The sequence below is a fragment of the Oncorhynchus tshawytscha genome, unplaced genomic scaffold, assembly GCF_018296145.1.
Source record: "Oncorhynchus tshawytscha isolate Ot180627B unplaced genomic scaffold, Otsh_v2.0 Un_contig_3550_pilon_pilon, whole genome shotgun sequence".
Classification (NCBI taxonomy): Eukaryota; Metazoa; Chordata; class Actinopteri; order Salmoniformes; family Salmonidae; genus Oncorhynchus; species Oncorhynchus tshawytscha.
In genome coordinates this window covers 56838-75346 of record NW_024608716.1, presented here as the reverse complement: position 1 = coordinate 75346, position 18509 = coordinate 56838, and the positions used below count along the sequence as shown (strand labels likewise).

The 18509-nt window shown below is 46.3% G+C and overlaps 1 protein-coding gene across 3 annotated transcripts; it reads right to left on the bottom strand.

Annotated features, from left to right (window-relative positions):
* Positions 1-348: 348 nt before the first annotated feature.
* Positions 349-16418, bottom strand: LOC112238954 (probable histone deacetylase 1-B). 3 transcript variants are annotated; one of them, XR_006081726.1, is made up of 15 exons: positions 16265-16418; positions 15084-15196; positions 13697-13814; positions 13251-13325; positions 13000-13138; positions 10651-10792; positions 9459-9551; positions 9225-9333; positions 8046-8186; positions 6010-6118; positions 5768-5898; positions 4829-4984; positions 3214-3262; positions 2780-2871; positions 349-1477 (listed from the first exon to the last, which is right to left on the bottom strand). XR_006081726.1 is itself a non-coding variant. In XM_042313554.1 (14 exons), the coding sequence occupies exons 1-14, from the start codon at positions 16317-16319 to the stop codon at positions 2844-2846; spliced, it is 1458 nt and encodes a 485-aa protein (XP_042169488.1). In that variant the 5' UTR covers positions 16320-16418; the 3' UTR covers positions 2683-2843. The 3 variants fall into 3 exon arrangements, 2 of the variants coding, with proteins under 2 accessions (XP_042169488.1, XP_042169489.1); XM_042313554.1 differs by lacking the exon at positions 349-1477 and having other exon boundaries at positions 2683-2871; XM_042313555.1 differs by lacking the exons at positions 349-1477; positions 2780-2871; positions 3214-3262; positions 4829-4984 and adding an exon at positions 5618-5718.
* Between the last annotated feature and the right edge of the window lie 2091 nt (positions 16419-18509).

Here is an 18509-nt window from a genome sequence, read left to right as displayed (position 1 = left end):
TTTTTATTCAGTACATGGGCATTTTAACCTCTGAAAGTTGTAAACTGACGTCACACTGACTTATGGGTAAAGTACGCATGTCGCTTTTGCCGGTTTCAGAATATTTGCATGAGAATCTGGTCACCAATTGATGGAAACCAAGCTAGTGTGAAATTGACAGTAAATGAAGATATGCGCTGTAGTAAACTAACAAGTGAGAAGTCATTTCCACTAGACTTGGATAACCATAATCTGGTAATCAAATTTCTACAGACAACCAAATGATTGCCTTTTATAAGTTCTTATATAAAAAAAAGAGACCTTAAGAAAAAACAACCAGGCATGAAATCAATTTTTTTTTCCATTTATAAAACAAGTTACACACATATTCTCACTTATTACAGTAGAAAACACCAAGGGTTTACAACATGGTTCCCAACGGTGTAGGGTGAAGTTGCCCCTACGCACTGAGGGGAAACCTCACCCTTGAACGTTCAACATACCCGATGACCTAAAAACAAAAACATTTCCTTTTAGAAATATAAAACGAGGTAAAAGGAAGGAGTGTGGAGCGTACAGTCATCCGAGAGACACCAACCCAGGGAACAGAGTAAAGCAGAATGTATAATATATAAAACGTGAAATTGGCTGACAGATATCCCTTATTTGGGCTCCCGAATGGCACTAGGCACTGCATTTCAGTGAAAGAGGCACCACTACAGTCCCCGGTTCGATTCCCGGCTGTATCGGATTCAGCTGCGATCGGGCGGCACACAATTGGCCCAGCGTCATCGGGGTTTCGCAGTCATTGTAAATAAGAATTTGTTCTTACTTGCCTGGTTAAATTAAATTAGATGTCACTTGTTAAATCCACATAGATGAAGGGAAGAGACAGGTTAAAGAAGGATTTTTAAGCCGAGACTAATCTTTATGTTGCGCATACACAATCCAAGTGCCTTTGAACAGGGTACGGTAGTAGGTGACAGGTGCACCGGTTTGAGTCAAGAACTGCAGCGCTGTTTTTCACACTCAACAGTTTCCCGTGTGTATCAAGAAACATCCACCACCCAAAGGACATCCAGCCAACTTGACACAACTGTGGGAAGCATTGGGAGTCGACATGGGCCAGCATCCCTGTGGAACGCTTTCCAACACCTTGTCGAGTCCACGCCTTGATTAATTGAGGCTGTTCTGGGGGTGAAAGGACAGTGGGTGAAACTCAATATTAGGAAAGTGTGCTTAAAAAGGCTGCACTACGCAGAAATCGCTCTGACATTTCCTGGTTGTTAAAATTCAAATAATTTGTCAAACTGAAAACACGTATATTTTACCATCTTTTCCATAATAAATAAACAAATTGTATTGTCAGCTGTTTGAAGCTGATTTATAAAAACAAAGTGCTTCAAAATAAAACTAAAGGAAGCATAGAAATAAGACCGAACAGATATACTTCCTTTCAATTAAAAATGGCAGATCTATAACACACACACACACACACTTCAATTTGGTCAGGTCACCCAAAAAGTTACATATAGCAGCCGTAAAAATGTTTTGTTGATCCATGATTCAGTAGAACTTCCTGTAGCACTTCCTGTAGAATAGGGTCTGGTGACTGTTGTTCAAAAAGGGGGAATGTCTGCAGTGGAAAAGTGGGATTCCTTTTTCAACTCTTGGATCAGTCCAGCTGGACAGGTGATAGTGGTAGGACAGGTGCAAGTGGTAGGACAGGTGCAAGTGGTAGCCTAGTGGTTATAGCGTTGGACTAGTAACCGGAAGGTTGCAAGTTCAAATCCCCGAGCTGACAAGGTACAAATCTGTCGTTCTGCCCCTGAACAGGCAGTTAACCCACTGTTCCTAGGCCATCATTGAAAATAAGAATTTGTTCTTAACTGACTTGCCTAGTAAAATAAAGGTAAAATAAACAAATTAATTATCAGGGGGATTGGCTTTCACTGATGTTACCTCAGGGGGATTGGCTTTCACTGATGTTACCTCAGGGGGGGATTGGCTTTCACTGATGTTACCTCAGGGGGGATTGGCTTTCACTGATGTTACCTCAGGGGGGATTGGCTTTCACTGATGTTACCTCAGGGGGGGGATTGGCTTTCACTGATGTTACCTCGGGTCAAGTGAAGATGGAGGAACTAAAGGAGCCTGGGATTCAATCCAGGAGCGTTAAAAAGCAGCACATCAGACAATGAAGTTTTTGTAAAGACATTTTTTTCCCCCTAGAGTGGCGGAGATCACATTCACAGTATCAGCTGCAGCGTAAATTGCCTTTAAAAAAAGACTTAAGAGAACAGTGCACTATAAACGTGCCTTGGATTGAATCCTGACCAACCTCTTTTCAGATTCTCAGGTGATGTTGAGGGGAAAGAGGAGATACCTAGTCAGTTGTCTTCCACATTTAACCCAACCCCTCTGAATCAGAGAGTGCGGGGAGGGGGCTGCCTTAATCGACGTCCTCGATGCCCGGGGAACAGTGGGTTAACTGCCTTGCTCCGGGGCAGAATGACAGATTTTTACCTTGTCGGCTCGGGGATTCGATCCAGCAACCTTTCGTACAACTAGTTATCCACCTTTCCCCTCAACACCACCTGAGAATCTAAAGCAGGCTCCCCACTACAGGCTCCCCACTACAGCTTCAGATTCTCACGTGGTTCAGGGAAGAAAAAAAGAATGTGATAGAGATGCGAGTAAAAATATTTTGAAAACAACCTTGCATTTCAACACTGACAAAAGCCCAAAAGATTTTACCGCGTATGAGGAAATACTAACACAGCATTAAGAGAATCATTTTACACACACACACACACACACACACACACACACACACACACAACTGGAAACTCATATCTGGTGCTTCAACATGTCTTAGCTTCTTCTTTTGGCCTGGTGGTGAAATGAAGAAGCATTAGTTAAATGGGCCAAGACTGGACACACACACAAGACTGGACACACACACAAGACTGGACACGGACACAAAACTGGACACGGACACAAGACTGGACACGGACACAAGACTGGACACGGACACAAGACTGGACACGGACACTGGACACGGACACACAAGACTGGACACGGACACACAAGACTGGACATGGACACAAGACTGGACACACACCTGGACATGGACACAAGACTGGACATGGACACAAGACTGGACACGGACACACAAGACTGGACACAAAAGACATATTCCTAGATGTTATATTTCATGTGGTCACTACTCACCCTGTTGTGTCCATCTTCTCTTCAGCGTCTTTATCCTCGTCTTTCACTTCTGGGGAAAACAAAGAGAATGTTGACCGGGCGTTTACGCCCCCAGTGTCCTGGGCCAGTCACGGGAGGCCTTACACGCCCCCCCCAGTGTCCTGGGCCAGTCACGGGAGGCCTTACGCGCCCCCAGTGTCCTGGGCCAGTCACGGGAGGCCTTCGCCCCCCTCCCCCAGTGTCCTGGGCCAGTCACGGGAGGCCTTACACCCCCCCCCCCAGTGTCCTGGGCCAGTCACGGGAGGCCTTCCCCCCCAGTGTCCTGGGCCAGTCACGGGAGGCCTTACACACCCCCCAGTGTCCTGGGCCAGTCACGGGGGCCTTACACCCCCCAGTGTCCTGGGCCAGTCACGGAGGCCTTACGCCCCCCCCAGTGTCCTGGGCCAGTCACGAGAGGCCTTACGCCCCCAGTGTCCTGGGCCAGTCACGAGAGGCCTTACGCCCCCCAGTGTCCTGGGCCAGTCACGAGAGGCCTTCGCCCCCAGTGTCCTGGGCCAGTCACGAGAGGCCTTACGCCCCCCCAGTGTCCTGGGCCAGTCACGAGAGGCCTTACGCCCCCCAGTGTCCTGGGCCAGTCACGAGAGGCCTTACGCCCCCAGTGTCCTGGGCCAGTCACGAGAGGCCTTACGCCCCCACCGGTGTCCTGGGCCAGTCACGAGAGGCCTTACGCCCCCAGTGTCCTGGGCCAGTCACGAGAGGCCTTACGCCCCCAGTGTCCTGGGCCAGTCACGAGAGGCCTTACGCCCCCAGTGTCCTGGGCCAGTCACGAGAGGCCTTACGCCCCCAGTGTCCTGGGCCAGTCACGAGAGGCCTTACGCCCCCAGTGTCCTGGGCCAGTCACGAGAGGCCTTACGCCCCCAGTGTCCTGGGCCAGTCACGAGAGGCCTTACGCCCCCAGTGTCCTGGGCCAGTCACGAGAGGCCTTACGCCCCCAGTGTCCTGGGCCAGTCACGAGAGGCCTTACGCCCCCAGTGTCCAGGGCCAGTCACGAGAGGCCTTACGCCCCCCAGTGTCCTGGGCCAGTCACGAGAGGCCTTACGCCCCCAGTGTCCTGGGCCAGTCACGAGAGGCCTTACGCCCCCAGTGTCCTGGGCCAGTCACGAGAGGCCTTACGCCCCCAGTGTCCTGGGCCAGTCACGAGAGGCCTTACGCCCCCAGTGTCCTGGGCCAGTCACGAGAGGCCTTACGCCCCCAGTGTCCTGGGCCAGTCACGAGAGGCCTTACGCCCCCAGTGTCCTGGGCCAGTCACGAGAGGCCTTACGCCCCCAGTGTCCTGGGCCAGTCACGAGAGGCCTTACGCCCCCAGTGTCCTGGGCCAGTCACGAGAGGCCTTACGCCCCCAGTGTCCTGGGCCAGTCACGAGAGGCCTTACGCCCCCAGTGTCCTGGGCCAGTCACGAGAGGCCTTACGCCCCCAGTGTCCTGGGCCAGTCACGAGAGGCCTTACGCCCCCCCAGTGTCCTGGGCCAGTCACGAGAGGCCTTACGCCCCCCCAGTTTCCTGGGCCAGTCACGGGAGGCCTTACGCCCCCCCAGTTTCCTGGGCCAGTCACGGGAGGTGTGTGAGGTTTACTTTACCTTTCTTCTCTTCAGTCTCCTCTTTCTCCTCCTCAGTCTTGACTCGTTTGGTCTTCTTATGGTTGGCAGCGTTCCTCCTTCCCCCTCCTCCCTGTCCCTCATCCTCAGAGTCAGAGAACTCCTCTTCACAGGCTATCCTCTTATCATGGGCCCTGACTGAAACAAAACCATCCTCTTATCATGGGCCCTGACTGAAACAATACCATCCTCTTATCATGGGCCCTGACTGAAACAAAACCATCCTCTTATCATGGGCCCTGACTGAAACAAAACCATCCTCTTATCATGGGCCCTGACTGAAACAATACCATCCTCTTATCATGGGCCGTGACTGAAACAAAACCATCCTCTTATCATGGGCCCTGACTGAAACAAAACCATCCTCTTATCATGGGCCCTGACTGAAACAATACCATCCTCTTAGCATGGGCCCTGACTGAAACAAAACCATCCTCTTAGCATGGGCCCTGACTGAAACAAAACCATCCTCTTAGCATGGGCCCTGACTGAAACAAAACCATCCTCTTAGCATGGGCCCTGACTGAAACAAAACCATCCTCTTAGCATGGGCCCTGACTGAAACAATACCATCCTCTTAGCATGGGCCCTGACTGAAACAATACCATCCTGTATCATGGGCCCCGACTGAAACAATACCATCCTCTTATCATGGGCCCTGACTGAAACAATACCATCCTCTTATCATGGGCCCTGACTGAAACAATACCATCCTCTTATCATGGGCCCCGACTGAAACAATACCATCCTCTTAGCATGGGCCCCGACTGAAACAATACCATCCTCTTAGCATGGGCCCTGACTGAAACAAAACCATCCTCTTATCATGGGCCCTGACTGAAACAATACCATCCTCTTATCATGGGCCCTGACTGAAACAATACCATCCCCTATCATGGACAAAACTGAAACAAAACTTACTGGAGATGCGTTTGTCAGGGTCCTCGTCCTCCTCATCTCCAGAGTCCGGGTGTGGAGCGTCTTCTGGGATGGCCTGTATCTGGACCCCCGGAGCGTGGGGCAGCATACGCAGGTTCTCAAACAACCTCTGTCTGGGGAGGGAGAGAGACGTTAGTGTGTGTACCTGTCCGTATATACACACACACACACACACACACACACACACACACACACACACACACACATCTATCTTTGTAACTTACTTGATCTTCTCCAGGTAATCATTGGTGTTCTGGTTGGTCATGTTAGACGGGCTGATGTGGAGCTTGAAGTCAGGACCAAAGTACTCAAAGTAGTCGTTGTATGGCAGCTCTGATTGGACGAGAGAGATCATCAAGGTTGTTGTAATAAAACAACCTACCAGGTTACATCAAAGTAATACATGAACAGTGTGTGTGTACCGTTAGGTATAATGCTGTGTGTGTGTACTGTTAGGTATGGTGCTGTGTGTGTGTGTGTGTGTGTGTGTGTGTACCGTTAGGTATAATGCTGTGTGTGTACCGTTAGGTATGGTGCTGTGTGTGTGTGTGTGTGTGTGTGTGTGTGTGTACCGTTAGGTATGGTGCTGTGTGTGTGTGTGTGTGTGTACCGTTAGGTATGGTGCTGTGTGTGTGTGTGTACCGTTAGGTATGGTGCTGTGTGTGTGTACCGTTAGGTATGGTGCTGTGTGTGTGTACCGTTAGGTATGGTGCTGTGTGTGTACCGTTAGGTATAATGCTGTGTGTGTGTACCGTTAGGTATAATGCTGTGTGTGTGTGTGTACCGTTAGGTATAATGCTGTGTGTGTGTACCGTTAGGTATGGTGCTGTGTGTGTGTGTGTGTGTACCGTTAGGTATAATGCTGTGTGTGTGTGTGTGTACCGTTAGGTATAATGCTGTGTGTGTGTGTGTGTGTGTGTACCGTTAGGTATGGTGCTGTGTGTGTGTGTGTGTGTGTGTACCGTTAGGTATGGTGCTGTGTGTGTGTGTGTACCGTTAGGTATGGTGCTGTGTGTGTGTACCGTTAGGTATGGTGCTGTGTGTGTGTACCGTTAGGTATGGTGCTGTGTGTGTACCGTTAGGTATAATGCTGTGTGTGTGTACCGTTAGGTATAATGCTGTGTGTGTGTGTGTACCGTTAGGTATAATGCTGTGTGTGTGTACCGTTAGGTATGGTGCTGTGTGTGTGTGTGTGTGTACCGTTAGGTATAATGCTGTGTGTGTGTGTGTGTGTACCGTTAGGTATAATGCTGTGTGTGTGTGTGTGTGTGTACCGTTAGGTATAATGCTGTGTGTGTGTACCGTTAGGTATAATGCTGTGTGTGTGTGTGTGTGTGTGTACCGTTAGGTATAATGCTGTGTGTGTGTACCGTTAGGTATGGTGCTGTGTGTGTGTACCGTTAGGTATAATGCTGTGTGTGTGTGTGTACCGTTAGGTATAATGCTGTGTGTGTGTGTACCGTTAGGTATAATGCTGTGTGTGTGTGTACCGTTAGGTATAATGCTGTGTGTGTGTGTACCGTTAGGTATGGTGCTGTGTGTGTGTACCGTTAGGTATGGTGCTGTGTGTGTGTACCGTTAGGTATGGTGCTGTGTGTGTGTGTGTGTGTGTGTACCGTTAGGTATAATGCTGTGTGTGTGTGTGTACCGTTAGGTATAATGCTGTGTGTGTGTGTGTGTGTGTGTACCGTTAGGTATGGTGCTGTGTGTGTGTACCGTTAGGTATAATGCTGTGTGTGTGTGTGTGTGTGTGTACCGTTAGGTATGGTGCTGTGTGTGTGTACCGTTAGGTATGGTGCTGTGTGTGTGTGTGTGTGTGTGTACCGTTAGGTATGGTGCTGTGTGTGTGTGTGTGTACCGTTAGGTATAATGCTGTGTGTGTGTGTGTGTACCGTTAGGTATAATGCTGTGTGTGTGTGTGTGTGTACCGTTAGGTATGATGCTGTGTGTGTGTGTGTGTGTACCGTTAGGTATGGTGCTGTGTGTGTGTACCGTTAGGTATGGTGCTGTGTGTGTGTGTGTGTGTGTGTACCGTTAGGTATAATGCTGTGTGTGTGTGTGTACCGTTAGGTATAATGCTGTGTGTGTGTGTGTGTGTGTGTGTGTGTACCGTTAGGTATAATGCTGTGTGTGTGTGTGTGTGTGTGTGTGTGTACCGTTAGGTATAATGCTGTGTGTGTACCGTTAGGTATAATGCTGTGTGTGTACCGTTAGGTATAATGCTGTGTGTGTACCGTTAGGTATAATGTTGTGTGTGTACCGTTAGGTATAATGCTGTCCAGAGCCACAGCGGTCTCGTAGGTCCAGCAGCGGGCCACATTACGGATGGTATAACCTCCACCTCCCAACATCAACAGAGGCAGGTTGAAACTCTTCATGTACTCAACACACTTAGCATGACCTGAAACACAGCGTCTTAACAAATTATTCATACCCCTCGACTTATTCCTCATTTTGTTGCGTTTCTCACCCATCCCCACACAACCCCATAACAAAAGTGATTGCAAATGTTCAGAGAATGAAATCTCATTTACAAAATCACTCCCATCCCTGAATCAATACATGTTAGAATCACCTTGGGCAGTGATTAGAGCTTGTGAGGCATTCTGGGTAAATCTCTAAGAGCTTTCCACACCTGGATTGTACAGTCTTTCAAGCTCGGCTGTCAAGTTGATCGTTGATCATTACTCGACAGCCATTTTCAAGACGATTTCCGTTTCAACTGTAACTAAGCCATTCAGGAACATTCAATGTGTTGGTAAGCTACTCCAGTGTGTATTCGGCCTTCTGTTTTAGGTTTTTGTCCTGCTGAAAAAAGGTACAGCGCATTCAGTAATGTGTATTCATATCTTAACTTTTCCCACATTACAGCTTTATTAGAAAGTGTATTCAATCTTTGTTTTTGTTGTTGTCAATCTACACACAACAGCCCATAATGACCATAGTGCCTTTTACCCCGAGATAAATTAAAAAGTCTCATAGCAAAAGAACTAACTACTTCATGTAAATAAGGTATCTGTTTTTTGTTTTTTTTTAATAATAAATTTGCAACGTTTTTTTTCTAAAAACCTGTTTTCGTTTGGTCATTATGGGGTATTGTGTGTAGATTGACAGGGTTGTTTAAAAAAAAAAAAATCCATTTTAGAATAAGGCTGTAACGTAACAAAATGTGGAAAATAGTGAATGGGTCTGAATACTTTTCCCAAAATGCAGTGTACAATGTCTCCCAGCAGACCAGGGTTTTCCTCCCAGACGTTTGCCTGTCATTTCGCTGACCAACAAACGGTCATCTAAACATCCCACGACCGTCAGAGCAATGAAGACAGCCCTCCTTCAGGTGTGTTACCTTAGACTGGGCTGTTTCAACCCGAGAGAGAGTCCTAGCAACACACACACACTCACTCACACACTGAAGACAGCCCTCCTTCAGGTGCGTTACCTTTGATGGTGAGGTTGAAACAGCCCAGTCTGTCTCCTGAGAGAGAGTCGGCTCCACACTGTAACACGACTGCACTGGGCTGGAACATCTCCATCACTTTAGCCATCACCTAGCAACACAAAAAAAAAGAGAAATGTATAAAAAGTGAGAAACACACAAAAACAAAAAGAGGTAGAATCCATTTGACCTCTGTAAGGAACCAAAACACTGAATGACTTGCAGTAGGAGACTTACAGGTTTGAAGATGGCTTCGTAAGACTCATCGTCGATGCCGTCTCTGAGAGGGTAGTTTACAGCGTAGTACTTCCCCTTCCCTGCTCCAATGTCCTACACACACACACACACACACACACACACACGTCAGTGTACATACTGGAATACAAAATTACTCAAATGTAGGTTGACAATCCAACACACACACACTGAAAGGGGAGTCATACACATCGGAACACACAATGAAATGTACTTTTCTTATTTCTGATTCCCCCCTATTTATTTGTTTCCTTCTTCCACACACACACACTCACCCTCGGGTCTCCGGTACCAGGGAAATATTCTCCCAGAGGACACACTCACCCTCGGGTCTCCGGTACCAGGGAAATATTCTCCCAGAGGACACACTCACCCTCGGGTCTCCGGTACCAGGGAAATATTCTCCCAGAGGACACACACACACTCACCCTCAGGTCTCCGGTGCCAGGGAGGTATTCTCCCAGAGGACACACACTCACCCTCAGGTCTCCGGTACCAGAGGACACACACACACACTCACCCTCAGGTCTCCGGTACCAGGGAAATATTCTCCCAGAGGACACACACACTCACCCTCAGGTCTCCGGTACCAGAGGACACACACACTCACCCTCAGGTCTCCGGTACCAGAGGACACACACACTCACCCTCAGGTCTCCGGTACCAGAGGACACACACACTCACCCTCAGGTCTCCGGTACCAGAGGACACACACACTCACCCTCAGGTCTCCGGTACCAGAGGACACACACACACTCGGGTCTCCGGTACCAGGGAAATATTCTCCCAGAGGACACACACACACTCACCCTCAGGTCTCCGGTACCAGAGGACACACACACACTCACCCTCAGGTCTCCGGTACCAGGGAAATATTCTCCCAGAGGACACACACACTCACCCTCAGGTCTCCGGTGCCAGGGAAGTATTCTCCCAGAGGACACACACTCACCCTCAGGTCTCCGGTACCAGAGGACACACACACTCACCCTCAGGTCTCCGGTACCAGAGGACACACACACTCACCCTCAGGTCTCCGGTGCCAGAGGACACACACACTCACCCTCAGGTCTCCGGTACCAGAGGACACACACACTCACCCTCAGGTCTCCGGTGCCAGAGGACACACACACTCACCCTCAGGTCTCCGGTACCAGAGGACACACACACTCACCCTCAGGTCTCCGGTGCCAGGGAAGTATTCTCCATATTTGTGGAAGGACACCGTCATGACCCGGTCTGTGGTGAAGAAAGCCTCTTCCACTCCGTCTCCATGGTGAATGTCGATGTCTATGTACAACACCCTCTGGTGGTACCTGATAGGACAGACAACTCATTATATACTATTACCTGATAGGACAGACAACTCATTATATACAACACCCTCTGGTGGTACCTGACAGGACAGACAACTCATTATATACTATTACCTGATAGGACAGACAACTCATTACATACAATATCTATGTTAGATTCTATTACCTGATAGGACAGACAACTCATTATATACAATATCTATGTTAGATTCATATTACCTGACAGGACAGACAACTCATTATATACAATATCTATGTTAGATTCATATTACCTGACAGGACAGACAACTCATTATATACAATATCTATGTTAGATTCATATTACCTGACAGGACAGACAACTCATTATATACAACATCTATGTTAGATTCATATTACCTGACAGGACAGACAACTCATTATATACAATATCTATGTTAGATTCATATTACCCGACAGGAGAGACAACTCATTACATACAATATCTATGTTAGATTCATATTACCCGACAGGAGAGACAACTCATTACATACAATATCTATGTTAGATTCATATTACCTGACAGGACAGACAACTCATTACATACAATATCTATGTTAGATTCATATTACCCGACAGGAGAGACAACTCATTACATACAATATCTATGTTAGATTCATATTACCCGACAGGACAGACAACTCATTATATACAATATCTATGTTAGATTCATATTACCTGACAGGACAGACAACTCATTACATACAATATCTATGTTAGATTCTATTACCTGACAGGACAGACAACTCATTATATACAATATCTATGTTAGATTCATATTACCCGACAGGAGAGACAACTCATTACATACAATATCTATGTTAGATTCATATTACCCGACAGGAGAGACAACTCATTACATACAATATCTATGTTAGATTCATATTACCTGACAGGACAGACAACTCATTACATACAATATCTATGTTAGATTCATATTACCCGACAGGAGAGACAACTCATTACATACAATATCTATGTTAGATTCATATTACCCGACAGGACAGACAACTCATTATATACAATATCTATGTTAGATTCATATTACCTGACAGGACAGACAACTCATTACATACAATATCTATGTTAGATTCTATTACCTGACAGGACAGACAACTCATTACATACAATATCTATGTTAGATTCATATTACCTGACAGGACAGACAACTCATTACATACAATATCTATGTTAGATTCATATTACCTGACAGGAGAGACAACTCATTACATACAATATCAATATCTACGTTAGATTCTATTACCTGACAGGACAGACTATACAATTAAATGAATACACCCATATCTAGGTTTCTCAGAGCCTGGGTGACTATTCATTTCAACAAGAAACACACACCATGACAAGCCAAGGACACATCACCATTCTGTTCTGTCTTTTAGAGGCTGACCGGTGAATTAGGGCCGATTTCAAATTTTCATAACAAAAATTGGTAAATCGGCCTTTTTGGATGCCAATTACATTGCACTCCACGAGGAGACCAAGTGGCAGGCTGACCACCTGTTACGTGAGGGCAGCAAGGAGCCAAGGTACGTTGCAAGCTAGCATTAAACGTATCTTATAAAAATTTAAAAAACAATCTTAACAGAATCACTAGTTAACCAAGTAATATCACCAACCACGTGTAGTTAACTAGCATGTACTGCGTTGCATATAATCAATGCAGTGCCTGTTAATTTATCATTGAATCACAGCCTACCTCAACTTCACCAAACGGGTGATGATTTAGCAAAAGCGCATTTACGAAAAAAAACAGAATTGTTGTACAAATGTACCACTAACATCAATGCCTTTAAAATCATTACACAGAAGTAAATATTTTTAAACCTGCATATTCAGTTAGGTATTAGACCTCTACTGTCTTTCCTCAAAAGTGAAAGAGAAGGAGAAAGACACAGACAAGAAAATGGGCCCAACCGGGGTGAGGGGAGTTGGCGGGCCCAACCGGGGTGAGGGAGTTGGCGGGCCCAACCGGGGTGAGGGGAGTTGGCGGGCCCAACCGGGGTGAGGGGAGTTGGCGGGCCCCACCGGGGTGAGGGGTTGGCGGGCCCCACCGGGGTGAGGGGAGTTGGCGGGCCCAACCGGGGTGGGGGAGTTGGCGGGCCCAACCGGGGTGGGGGGAGTTGGCGGGCCCAACCGGGGTGGGGGGTGTGACCACACAGGGCTCTTACTTGAGCAGCTCCAGGATGGCGAGGACTATGTCGTTGACGTAGCAGAACCCCGAGGCCTCAGACTTCTTGGCATGATGGAGTCCTCCGGCCCAGTTGATGGCGATGTCCGTCTGCTGCCTGTTCAGCTTCACTGCCCCCGCTACACACACACAGAGGGAGGAGGGAAGAGTCAACATAGGAAGTGAGAGGTAGATAGGCAAGCGAAGTCAGTGGTAGACAGTAAGGCAGATGGAGAAAGAAACTAGACTTACCGACAGAGCCTCCCGTTGAGAGCTGACAGAACTCAAATAGGCCGTCAAACACTGGGCAGTCCTCTCCCACATTAACTGTTAGAGAGCAGCAAGGATAGACGTTATTCATTTGAGATGTTTTATTGAGGCCTGCAGGTTTGTTTCAATGCGTAAAGCTGTAACCTACATAACAGATGCGAGTGTGGAGTATAGACATTATGAACTGGGTGATTCGAGCCCTGAATCCTGATTGGCCGGCAGCCGTGGTATATCAATACCACAAAACATGTATTTTTACTTCTCTAATTACATTGGTAACCAGCTCAACACTAGCCCATATGAAAACATGACAAAATAAAAGGTATTACAAGGTATGCTAACCTATAGTTTTGGGGTGAAATATCCCTTTAGAAATGCACCCCCCCCACCTAAACAATGCTAGGGGGAAAACACTGTCTGCTACTCACATCTCTGCATCTGTTTGCTGTGCTCTGACATGTTGTCTGGCCGGATGGAACGCAGAAACTTGATGTAGTCGTCACTGTGGTACTTGGTCATCTCCTCTCCACTGGCCTTGTGGGGTCTCTAGGAGGTCAGAAAAGTGTGTTGCAAAGGGATGCAATATGTAGAAAAACATTCCGTTCCCTCGTTGCTAAAACGTTCGCCTGATTTCACTTTAGATAATATATTTTCCAATAACCAAAACATACAGGCGGTCAGAAAACTTGTAGTCCACAACTATCCAATTTAGACTTTTATAAAGTCTAGAGGACAGCTGGACTATACAGAATGTTACTTCAGACACGTGTTGAAAAATAAAAAGTCATTTTCTGCGATGAAGAATGAGTCCAGTCCCATCCGCTTCAGTTCTATACAATATCTAAGTGATGAAATGGCCACATATTCTGTACGTCACGTTATGAAGAGCCGAGTCCCTTTGTGGAGTTAATTTACCCAGGTAATGTAACGTTTTTAATTTTTACCTTTATTTAACCAGGCAAGTCAGTTAAGAACAAATTCTTATTTTCAATTTAAGAACAAATTCTTATTTTCAATGACGGCCTAGGAACAGTGGGTTAACTGCCTTGTTCAGGGCAGAACGACAGATTTGTACCTTGTCAGCTCGGGGTTTGAACTCGCAACCTTCAGGTTACTAGTCCAACGCTCTAACCACTAGGCTACCCTGCCGCACCAACGTTACAGAATGGAGGTGTTTGTCCCGCTGATACCACAGTTGCCAAATAAATCAATACGGAAGCACACATTTACCGATAGAGACATTTTGTTTTTTGGAGGGGGTTGTTGACATCCATTTTGAAAAAGTTAATTCATATTTGGGTTGTCGTTTGTCCCAATCGTTCAGTTCTTTACGTGCAGTTGCCGATGCTCAGTGGCAACATTGTTGTTATTATTATCTCTTGCTTGCGTCTAGCCAGTCAACTAGCTACACAGTTAATCTCTGCAGCCAGAATAACAGCCCCAAAAACAACATGTCTCTGCGAAAACAAATAAATGCTAGCTACGCTTTCTTCCCCCATCGTTGGACCTGCGTTTACTATGCATCTAATTTCAGTTTGTGTGGTTGTTGGTTTAGCTTTCTGTACCTTTGTAGCAAGTACTGTCTGCATTTGTATGAGCATACTGCCTCATGATTGCAAGATGTCCCGATAGCTTTTCCAACTGTCCCGTTATCTGGCTATAAATGGCCAAATTAGAATGCCATTCTAGCCAATCAGAAACGATTATTCAACAGTGCTGTTGAAACCATTTATTTATACCATAAATATCAACCTAATCTATCGAAGAAAAAAAATAATATCTATACATAAGCCCACTGTGGCTTGTTGTACTCACATAGATCTCCATCTTCCTGTACAGTCCATAGTTGAGCAGCAGGTTGTGGGTCATACGGATCCTGTGGGGCTTCATGGGATGACCCTGACCATAGTAATAATTACCCACGTCACCTGGGGGGGGGTGAGGGGGGAGAAAGAAACAAAGAGTTTTAGACAAAACTAGTGAAACAACAAACCATATGTCCTTCCCCTAACCCAGATGTAGGGTAGCTCTGAGCTTTACATTTTAGTCATTTAGCAGACCCTCTTATCCAGAACGATTTACACGAGCAATTAGGATGAAGTGCCTTGCTCAAGGACACATCGGCATATATATATATATATATAAATAAATATTATCTCTATATAAATATATATATAATTGTATATAAAATAAAATTCATCTAGTCGGTTCTGGGATTCGAACCAGCGGCCATCCGGTTACTGTCCCAACGCTCTTAACCGCTAGATAGTCATCTATCTATCATCTTCCTGCCGCTTTGAGCAGCACTATCAAACATACAGCCTGGTAACTGCACAGCACGAAACAACATACCTATATACCTGTTTTTAAAACGAAGAAACAAATGATCAGCCTCTGCAAAGAGGTCTAAATCTTCATAGCGCATTACTTGCTCAACAACCTCCCTCCAGCACAATTCACTACTAACCACCAAAAGTTGTCTATCGAAACACCGCTAGCCACGTTTTAACTGACAAACCCCACTTTACTAAACATATGTAGCGAAATATCAAGAGGTTATTCGTGATTCAAAAGATACTTATTAGTAACGCTAAAACCATTTTCTGGCTATCTAACGTTAGCTAGTTGTGTATGCTCAGTCAGTCGGTTATAAGCCTACTAACGTTAGCTAGCCAAGTTGCCACAAATTAATATACTCAACTTACTAGTTAGCTAGAGATTGGCAATTCATTTGATTGCAACATTACAAAAATAATGAGGGGGGAAGAAAGAAAACGACTCTCAAGTTGCTTTGGCAAGCTAACTAAAAGTCTTCTCCCTAACTAGGTAACTAGCTAATGATGGTAAGCTAACCAGTCGGTAGCTAGTTAGCTGCTAACTCGCCTTACGGCACTTCTCTCAAGAGGGGACATAGGCCTTTCGACCACCGAATCCTCTCCGATACAACAAATAATACTCCGGAAAAACCAACGAGCTACAATAACATCAAATCTTACCGTCATAATAATAGCAAACTTTCTTCTTTGTTCCTCCTGCAGACGACAGCGCCATTTTACTCCACAATTAGTACCGCACAGTTCTTTGTGTCCACGCCGGGGAATTTTTCCACTGTCGTCTCCGTCCAATCACCGAAGTCTGCTCTGCTCGAAGGCGTTGTTGCGAAGGATGCACTCTTTCTGTTTGCATGATGCCACCCAAAGATGTTCTACTCATCTATCTGTGATGCCACCCAAAGATGTTCTAGTCATCTATCTGTGATGCCACCCAAAGATGTTCTACTCATCTATCTGTGGTGCCACCCAAAGATGTTCTACTCATCTATCTGTGGTGCCACCCAAAGATGTTCTACTCATCTATCTGTGGTGCCACCCATAGATGTTCTAGTCATCTATCTGTGGTGCCACCCAAAGATGTTCTAGTCATCTATCTGTGGTGCCACCCAAAGATGTTCTAGTCATCTATCTGTGGTGCCACCCAAAGATGTTCTAGTCATCTATCTGGGGTGCCACCCAAAGATGTTCTACTCATCTATCTGTGATGCCACCCAAAGATGTTCTAGTCATCTATCTGTGATGCCACCCAAAGATGTTCTAGTCATCTATCTGTGATGCCACCCAAAGATGTTCTAGTCATCTATATGTGGTGCCACCCATAGATGTTCTAGTCATCTATCTGTGGTGCCACCCAAAGATGTTCTAGTCATCTATCTGTGGTGCCACCCAAAGATGTTCTACTCATCTATCTGTGGTGCCACCCAAAGATGTTCTAGTCATCTATCTGTGGTGCCACCCAAAGATGTTCTAGTCATCTATCTGTGGTGCCACCCAAAGATGTTCTAGTCATCTATCTGTGGTGCCACCCAAAGATGTTCTAGTCATCTATCTGTGATGCCACCCAAAGATGTTCTACTCATCTATCTGTGGTGCCACCCAAAGATGTTCTACTCATCTATCTGTGGTGCCACCCAAAGATGTTCTAGTCATCTATCTGTGGTGCCACCCAAAGATGTTCTAGTCATCTATCTGTGGTGCCACCCAAAGATGTTCTACTCATCTATCTGTGGTGCCACCCAAAGATGTTCTAGTCATCTATCTGTGGTGCCACCCAAAGATGTTCTAGTCATCTATCTGTGGTGCCACCCAAAGATGTTCTAGTCATCTATCTGTGATGCCACCCAAAGATGTTCTAGTCATCTATCTGTGATGCCACCCAAAGATGTTCTAGTCATCTATCTGTGGTGCCACCCATAGATGTTCTAGTCATCTATCTGTGGTGCCACCCAAAGATGTTCCGGTCATCTATCTGTGGTGCCACCCAAAGATGTTCTAGTCATCTATCTGTGGTGCCACCCAAAGATGTTCTACTCATCTATCTGTGGTGCCACCCAAAGATGTTCTAGTCATCTATCTGTGATGCCACCCAAAGATGTTCTAGTCATCTATCTGTGATGCCACCCAAAGATGTTCCGGTCATCTATCTGTGATGCCACCCAAAGATGTTCTAGTCATCTATCTGTGGTGCCACCCAAAGATGTTCTAGTCATCTATCTGGGGTGCCACCCAAAGATGTTCTAGTCATCTATCTGTGGTGCCACCCAAAGATGTTCTAGTCATCTATCTGTGGTGCCACCCAAAGATGTTCTAGTCATCTATCTGTGGTGCCACCCAAAGATGTTCTAGTCATCTATCTGTGGTGCCTCCCAAAGATGTTCTACTCATCTGTGGTGCCACCCAAAGATGTTCTTGTCATCTGTCTGTGGTGCCACCCAAAGATGTTCTAGTCATCGATCTGTGGTGCCACCAAAGATGTTCTAGTCATCTATCTGTGGTGCCTCCCAAAGATGTTCTACTCATCTGTGGTGCCACCCAAAGATGTTCTAGTCATCTGTCTGTGGTGCCACCCAAAGATGTTCTAGTCATCTGTCTGTGGTGCCACCCAAAGATGTTCTAGTCATCTATCTGTGGTGCCACCCAAAGATGTTCTAGTCATCTCTCTGTGGTGCCACCCAAAGATGTTCTAGTCATCGATCTGTGGTGCCACCCAAAGATGTTCTACTCATCTGTGGTGCACCGGTCTGTGGTGTCAGTTATGTGCTGCTAACAACCCCACTCCCCCAAGTGTACATTGAATAAATAAACCCTCATATATTTCCTCCTATTGCTGTATGATGAACTCCAACGTTGCCACCTAACACTGCAACACTAATGATCTTGCACATAAAATCGGCACATTCCTGTACTT